Source organism: Schistocerca serialis, chromosome 5 (assembly GCF_023864345.2).
Source record: "Schistocerca serialis cubense isolate TAMUIC-IGC-003099 chromosome 5, iqSchSeri2.2, whole genome shotgun sequence".
Taxonomy (NCBI): domain Eukaryota; kingdom Metazoa; phylum Arthropoda; class Insecta; order Orthoptera; family Acrididae; genus Schistocerca; species Schistocerca serialis.
In genome coordinates this window covers 303,891,605-303,900,479 of record NC_064642.1, presented here as the reverse complement: position 1 = coordinate 303,900,479, position 8,875 = coordinate 303,891,605, and the positions used below count along the sequence as shown (strand labels likewise).

At 38.2% G+C, this 8,875-nt stretch overlaps 1 protein-coding gene across 2 annotated transcripts in view; it reads right to left on the bottom strand.

Moving 5' to 3' along the window:
• Window positions 1-434: 434 nt before the first annotated feature.
• The window catches only part of LOC126481075 (N-acetylgalactosamine kinase), a 92,725-nt gene continuing 84,284 nt past the window's right edge, over window positions 435-8,875 (bottom strand). For both annotated transcript variants that reach the window (XM_050104561.1, XM_050104562.1), the window contains exons 9-10: window positions 2,932-3,130; window positions 435-2,851 (exon numbers count right to left, since the gene is read on the bottom strand). In XM_050104561.1, coding sequence (XP_049960518.1) covers window positions 2,686-2,851; window positions 2,932-3,130 — 365 coding nt within the window. In that variant the 3' untranslated portion in view covers window positions 435-2,685. The remainder of the gene's footprint in view (window positions 2,852-2,931; window positions 3,131-8,875) is intronic.

The following is an 8,875-nucleotide window of genomic DNA, read 5'->3' as shown; positions in this document are numbered from 1 at the left end:
AGAGAGAGAGAGAGAGAATATATATAATTGATACCTACACTGCTCACCAATCAGATAATTACAAATTATGTTTTAACGTTTCTTCATGAGACTGCATGATTTACAGAGGCAGGGTCACAAACAATGGGAGTAACAGGAATCAGTCTTTGCAATGAAGACCACCCAAACGACAACACCACCATCAACTGAAGGACAAACAATTATTGCACTAGTATAAAAAGATTTGGTGATCTAATAAACCTAATTACGATCAAAAACAAGACAATTTTCAATTCACCATAGGCCAAGATATTCTTGCATCACATCTTCATACAGGAAATGAATTTAATGCAATGAACTTACATTTTTCTATCTATAACATTTCTTTTACACACTGAATGAGTACCATTATACGTTACAACATTTCAACTTATTTTTGTACCATTCTATTCAAGTACATGATAATTATGCTTTATTTGAACCCAGATGGTTTACATACGGAGATACAAATTGTGTCACAAACAATCTCAAAACAAAATATCACTCAAAACCACAAATCAGGCTCACAATTTTCCTGGTTTCCAACTAAAATGATCTGCCAGCTCTATTTACATACATTCACAGTTTAATAATAGCTGTGTCTATCCAACAAACTTAAAAGTTTCATGTGTTTTATACTTGGGACTCCATATTTATCATTACTCCCCTGACGTAACATAGACTAGCTGTGATTTTTTAACAGAGGTAGATTCTATCACACCTACAAACTGAAAAAATCAGCTTGAAACTCATGCTTGTAATTACAATTCAGTTTATAAGTAAGTTTTCTATTCTGTTATGTTTTCTCAAGAACTCTCCCCTCACGTACACCACATTTCACATGTGTATTACTACTTGAATACTACATCCAATCTGGCTGTTGCTAGGGACACACCACTACGAAAATTTACATTTTCATACATGCAGGCATCTAATGTTCTGTAATACGAATCATACACAAAAGGGAGGAACATTATGTATCTCAGTGATTTACTGACACGAAAGTGGTAGCAATGGTAACATGAATTTAAAAAATTAAAACCACCTTACCAAAACTAATGAATAATTATCAGATTAGGAACACAGATATTACAACAAAGGATGAGATTATCTACACTTGTGAAGTATATGGAATGTCAAAAACCACCATAGGATTGCAACTGAGAAAAACATATCCAGAAAGATTGGAAATCAGCAGATTACTGTGCAAAACAGATAACAGAAACAGTCATTAGAAAGGGAACAGGAAGAATAAATTAAAAAATAGAAGTTAGAATTAACCGTCTTTCACGTGTGCATTTCCCTGCTGCTGCTTGGTGAGTAGATTTTTATCTGTCCAATCAAATTATTTTGTCAAAAATTAGAAGTAGTGCAACATAGGAGTGTTGTGTTACTTTACATAGAGCATTCAAGTACCAAATGAAGCACTGAACCATGAACATAATGTTGAGGAAATTAATCTTCAGAGTGATGATATGGTGGCAAATGGGTTCAGTAAATAAGTCTGCACAGAAAATCTGGTAATTCATGTATTCACGAAAGGCAAAACCTCTGTACTCAAACTGCTTAAAATAATCACTGTGAGGAAAGTCCTGGCACCATGCAAATACTTCAGGAGTAAAGGAGATGTGCTGCCTGAACACAGCTCATACAATGGATCGACACAGGTTTGCATGTCTGTGTGTGCACGCACGCGTGCGCGTGTGTGTGTGTGTGTGTGTGTGTGTGTGTGTGTGTGTGTGTGTGTGTGTGTACTCTAGCTCAAAAGGGATTTATTCCAAAAGCTGGCAAATTTTTGTTTTCTTTTGTCTGTGGGCAACTCACCACTTCTGCTATTCAGTGAGTGGTCTTCGTTACTCCTAAAGTGTTAAAATAATTTATATTTAACATGATAAAGCCAGTAAATAACAAAAACTTCAAAGTAAAACAGAGTGGACACAATGTCAAAATTTAAAGTTCATGCAAAGTTCATGCAAACATAACTTGCTCTAAGGTTTTAAAAGGAGGTTTAGAGACTGGTTTCATTGATGATGTCCTCAGAGCACAAGCTCAGAGTGAGCAAGGACTGGATGCCAAATCAGCAGTGGCCTTTTCAGAGGAACTACTGTGACATTGTCCTCAAGTAATTCAGAGAAATCATGACAAGTCTAAACCTGGATGTCCACATAAGGGTTTGATCACCACTCCTCCTAAATGTGAGTCCAGTGCATCATCAATCACTCTTTCTTCACTCGGTGGAAACACACGTAACTTATTGATGACCTTAGAGGGAAACCTTTCTGCATATCTCATACATGGTAAAAATATAGTGGAAAGCTCGACACAAGTTTGATTTTTTTTAAGAAGGTTCGCAGTATACACTGTGGAACAGACACTGAGAAGAAAAATTACCTTTTCTTTTTTTCTACTACCTCAGCTATACTCTAACCTGAAAGTGTTTCAAATTTGTTTTACTGCCATCACATAGAAGCATACATGATTTTCATAAATAAGAGCATTTTATCTAATGGCACGGCTCACAAGAGCAGTTACTCCAGTGCATAGAGTACTTTATGAAAATATATATGTGTATCATTTAAAGCCATATTATATCCTTTGATTAAGGTAAGCGTAGAGATCATTCCAGAATTAAACAGGAATGCTATCGATAATTTCTATCCCCTCTTTTTAAGCAACTACATAAACTTCAGCACCTTCACTTGGTTCAGTTGCAAATACAAGTGTATCAATATTTTGTATTTCACTGTGTTTGGCATAGAAACTGGTTTTCAATTTCTCTATGTATTTTTTGTATGAATCTTGTGTTGTTAAAGCAACAGTACAGCCACCCCATCTGTAAAACAAATATGAAAACAAGTATGAAAGACTGTAGGAGCTTAGCACTTTATAACCTATACCTATATGGCTACATACCCAGCTCCTGTTAGTCGAGACCCCAGTGTCACATTTTCTCCCAAGAGAACAACTTCATCCAGCAAAGGATGACTGCACTCAAACAAATGTTGCAGACTTTGATGGCTCTCTCTCATAAGCTTTCCCAGCTGTACCAGTTTTTCTTCATCACTTGCTTCAGACTGACAAACTGCACAGAAGTTCTTCACACGGGCTGCCTCTGCAAGATAAGAAAATAAACTTTTGTTGGATGCTCTCTACATAACAAAAAGTTTGGTGCTATATTTGACAACTGAAGTAATCATGAGTATGACAAACTTTCTGAACCTCACTCTTTGTACATCAAAATGATATGCATCATACTTTCACATTTTAAGGAAGATAATTAAATAAAATGGAACCTTATGTTATCATGCAGTGAGAGGAATGAGACAATCATTTGTACACTGATGTAAGTGAGAGCACCAGCTCTACAACCAGTTTTGCAAGTATAAATTATAAACCAATAAGAACTGTACAAAAGTATGCATTCCTCAAATGTATAGAGCATTAATCATAATATCATAACACAAGTGTTAAATATGTTACAAAAGCTATGACACATTAGGTGGTAATATATACATCAAGGTCCCGACCACTTGAGATTAAGTGACTCATTTTGAGGGACACATCACTAGATTAAGGCATTTTAAATGTAATCGGTGATCACCATGTCACGCCCATACTGCAGATAAATCATGATAATTTCTTTATTTCAAGTACCCTAAGATCCTCATAATGTGACTATCAAGTTCCAAGGCTTTGTATCTCATTATTTGCCTTGGCAGCACAATTTCAAACAAGAGTATCTCAACTGCAAAGCATCAAAACAGTCATCATTTCTCCAACTTAGATGTTTGTTTGTTAATCCCAATACTGTACAAGGTCATTTTGTTATCAGAATGTGCAGGCATTAGATGATCTGTGCTATGTAACTCCACTCACCCATCATGGACTTGCAGAAGACATTCAGAGTAGCTACTGTTTTGATTACCAGAGATTACCAACATACTGATGACAGAGCAGTCAAAATGTATGGCTGTTAAGTTGCTTAAGACCAGAGCAGGCCACATGTTTTATATTTTTGTTTGAACACACACTTATTCAAAATCCTTTAACAAAAATTTCAGGAAACCATAGCTTTCAACTCTGTGGAAGGTAATCCATCATGATATGACTTGAAAACTACCACAAGCATCTTACTTTTATTATTTCTATTATTATTATTATTATTGCCATTGTTTTACAATAGAAGTTACATTGTTGGATACAGTCAAGTCTAATCCATGTTAGTTCCAGCTTCCTGGTGATAGGCCTGCTTGTTTAAGTGATTTTACAATATTTTACCCAAGTTCTCTGGAAAAAATGACTTGCTGGGTTCCTTCTTGATGAAATATTCTGAAGTTAAAATAGTCCACGATTCACATCTCCAGGCAGGAACCACTCAGGAGGAGTTATCTGACAAAAAGAGAATGGTGATTATTGCGATTATGTGAAATGTGATAACTCTAAGGCTGAGCAAAAAACCAGAAAATCTGAAGGTAGAAAAAGAAATCAGTGAGATGTGGTGACCAGAAGAGGGTGGTTTTTGGTTCATTTAATTGTATAGAAGGAGTAAAAAAAAGTAATGAATCAGAAAATAGACAGTAAAGTTTTATTTGTTACAAACAGAAAGAACACTGATGATGAAATTGAACAGATATCTAGTACATATTGTGATCAAACAAAGCATGCATATCTATGACATCACAAATGACAATGACAGTGAACGCGAAGAAGATAGTGATAATATTACTGAAATCATAAAATATGTCAAGTGGGACTTCAATTAGACTAGAATGTAGTCATTGGTGAACGAATAGAACAGAAACAAATGGGAGCTTTTAGTTTTGGCAAAATAAGAGAGGAGAAAAATCAAAAGAATTTTGTGTTGGTCACAGTTTAATCACTGAGAACACACTGTCTAAATTTGCATCAATAAGGATACATGTATGAAGATGCCAGGGGATCTAAAAAAGATCAGACTGCCTATATTTTGGTGAAATAGAGATTATGTGATGCAGCTAAGAACTGAAGGTATTATCCAGGTGTTGACGACTACAGCGAACATAACCTAATGTAGACATGAACCTACAAACATACATAAAATATGCATAGCATATAATGAATGAACAAATCTCTTCATCTGGCCCAATCTAGTCAAAATTATTTAACAACAAGAAGAATTAGCCAACACTAAAAATTACATAACATGATGGCAAAGATAAAAAACAACATCCACCAAAGAAACATCTCATGCACTCTGACATCACATTGCACAAATGCACAAGAAAATATCACAGCCCCACACAACTCCTGTGTCCACCCCCCCCCCCCCCCCCCCCCCCAAGTGCAGGGCCCATGGGCTGTCTTGATACTTTAATTTAATCTGATGGTCGGCTCTTGTGTGCGTTGGATCTCTCGGGAGCTGTGGTTTGTGGAGGTGACGTAACTGTCAATTGTGATGCTGTCCCAGATGTCATAACAGAGGTTTTTTCAGTTCATTCTGTGTTTACTGTGTCTTGATGTACAGCCACGATGTCTGGAGTCATTGCAGTACTACATCTCCAAGGTGTGCTTGTCTCTAACCAGCACTTTAAAAGGGCTGGTATCCAGTGGTTGTAAGGACGACTTGGCTGAGTATGTTCATAACATTATGTGAGAGCAATTGTGTAAGTCTTTGTGCACAAACACCTTATGGGTGCCATCATGGGAAGGCAGTGGACAATGTATATTCATGCAGTGATGTCCTGTGGGTTTGGCAGTGAATTTGGTACTAAATAGTCTGTTGGAAACTGTAGCGGTTCACCGTAAACTATCTCAGCCACAAACACACCAATGCTGAGTTTGTAAGGTGTTCGCAGGCCTGACAATACTAATGGTAACACTTCTATCCATCTCATTTGATGACACATCAATCTCCTTCCAGAGTTCTGTGCCACTGTTCCACCGAACCATTACTGGCTGGGTGATGGCTAGTCATGTGGTGGCAATGGAAACGGCACATTTTGGCCAGCTCTAGGAACAGTATCGACTCAAACTGACATCCTTGATCAGTCATAACATGAAGGGGGCATCTGAGACATGCAATCCACATATATAGAAACATCCTCGCTGTAGAACTGACTGATATACTGCCTGTTTGAGTTGCCTCTGCCCACCTTGTACACCTATCTATGGCTGTAAATAAATACCTGTAACTCTCTGGCTGTGGAAGAAGTCTGATCAGGTCCACATGAACGTATGTAAATCTAGCAGAGGGACATTGAAAATTTCCAATATCAGCATGTACATTTCAGCCCACTTTACTTTGCTGACAAGGAATGCAGGAACATACCCAAAGGTGCACATCTCTTCATAGCAGGCCACACAAAGCGCTCTGTCAGCAACTTGATTGTAGCACTGACTCCTGGGTGCAATTGGCTGTGGACACTGCCAAATGCAGTCTTTCAGAACATCTCTGTAATGAATGGTCCTGGCTTGCTTTAAGAAATGTCACACCACAGTTTCAGCTAAGAGTTAGGCACCACAATTTGTTCAAATTTCAGACCTGTAGAAGGGTCATTTAACACTTGCTGCAGTTCTGAATCCACAGTCTGTTCCACCATGAGCTTATCATAGTCTATAATCTCTGAACTCTCACAAATATGTGAAAAATAGTCAGCCATCAAATTCTCTGCACTTCTTCTACATCATATGTCGTAAAGTGGCTTATAAACTCAATATAATGGAACTGTCTCGGGGAGCACTTATCACTAGTGTTTTTAAAGCCACATGTTATTGGTCTGTGGTCTGTAAACACAGTCACTCATCTATTTTCTGTTTGCAGGCAGAAGTATCTAATTGCTTCATAGATTGCCAACAATTCGTTGTCATATGTGCTCCATTTTTGCTTTGATACCTGTAATTTCCTGGAGGAAAACTGCGTGGCTACCACTGCCCTTTCTGCACTGCCCCAATTGCTGACTGACTCACGTCTACAACAATAGCTAGCTGTGCATATTGAACTGGTTTGAGTGAGGATCACTGCCTGGCTGAGGCTTGCTTGTAGATCACTAAATGCTTTGTTCATTTCTGGTGTCCACCTAATCAGTCACTGACCCTTGGCATCATGTCCCTTGAGTGCACCAATGTGTTGTTCTTGCACATCAGCCGTTGCTGGCAGATGATTTGAAAAAAAAAAAAAACATTACTCCCATATATTGTCTCAGCTCTTGATAGTTCACCAGTTTTGGCAGAGACTGTATTGCCATGATCGTCTCTGGCAGAGGCAATGTACCTTCTGACAACACAGTATGTCCAAGGGAAGCAACTTGGTTCTTGTGCATGATGCACTTATTTTCGTTTAACACCACTCCATGATCAAAGAGTCACCTGCAGACTTGGCACAGACAGTGTTCATGTGTTTGAGTATCCAGTTTGAACATCAAAATGTCATCAAGATGAGCAAAATAAAATGCCAATGCCTTTATCACTTTGACAATAAAATGCTGCCAAGTTGGTACTGCATTATTGAAGGCCAAAAGGCACAAAGGAAAACTTGGATAACTTGAATGGCGTAGTCATTACTGTCTTCAGAATGCCTCTTGGAGCTACTAGTATCTTGTTGTAAGCTTTTTTGCAGTAGAGAATGTTAAAAATTTTCGCACTGACCGGAGAACATGTGAAGTCCTGTATTTTGGGTACTGGATACCTATGTGGGATGATCCTCAAGTTTAATGCCTGGTGAACCCCTTACAGCCTCCATTATCTGTTCGTCTTTCCATACCAAGTGTAGGGACAAAGATCACTGGCTATCTGGCTGGCAAATTACTCCCAACTAACATTTCTTTAAATATCACCTTTTTTCTGCCAGCCTCTCTGGTGCAACTCTCTGTGCTAGTCATGAAACTGACTGCCTCAGCATGGTATGAATATAAAGTACCATACTATGTTTAATTTCTTTTCAGTGAGTCTTTTTAGTTGATTATCCATTGTTAATACTGCCTGGTCATCCAGAAGTTTCTGACTTTTCTCTTCGTTATGTAGCTCCTCAGATACAGAGTTGCCAATCGCCTGAAGCTTCTCAGGCATCGTACCTCTTTTAGTACCTGATACAGTACTGTTGTCTGTCAAATTTAATAAATGTTCTCGCTGTAAGTCGACTGTCAACGTGAAATGAGCTAGAAAAACAGTGCCCAATCAATGGTCCAATATATCAGTTATCACAAAAGACCACGTAAACTGTTTGAAGAAACCCACATCAATCTTGCATACTTCATGCCCATATGTGTTAAACACAGTGTTATTCACTACTTTCACACATGACTATATGTCTTGTTCGTTGCATGGTGCATGGCTGTCAGGAAGTGAGCTGATGTCTGACCCAGTATCAACCAAAAACCTAATGGCTGTATGCTTTTCTAATACATACAACTTCTTCAAAATAAAAGGAGATGTATGCGGTGATGACCGCTGTTGCTGACACAAAAACATTGCACTGTTACTGCATGTACCTTGGCTCTTTGAGTAGAAACATGGTGACGTGCATCTCAAAATATTTACTGTAGCAACACACTTTATGTACATCCTCTTCCTGGCTTCGTGTTTCACGTCTAGCTCATTTTCACACCTGATTAATGTTAACTTGTCATGCTGTTGCCTGCACAGTTGTGTTCTCAGGTCCTCTAGAATAGCTTTCAAATCTCTAACCTCATTTGAAATGTTTGTTGCATGTCATGGTGTGACTGTGGCACTGTTTATAGTTATGGCTCCGGTTTCAATTTGCTGATCATGGTGGTAATCATATGTGGAATCTGTCGACATCATTGTAACGTTGCAGCTGGCTTACACATCTAATAGATTCTGTCCACAGCATGTAGTAGCTTGTCAGCTTATCTCTCCTTGT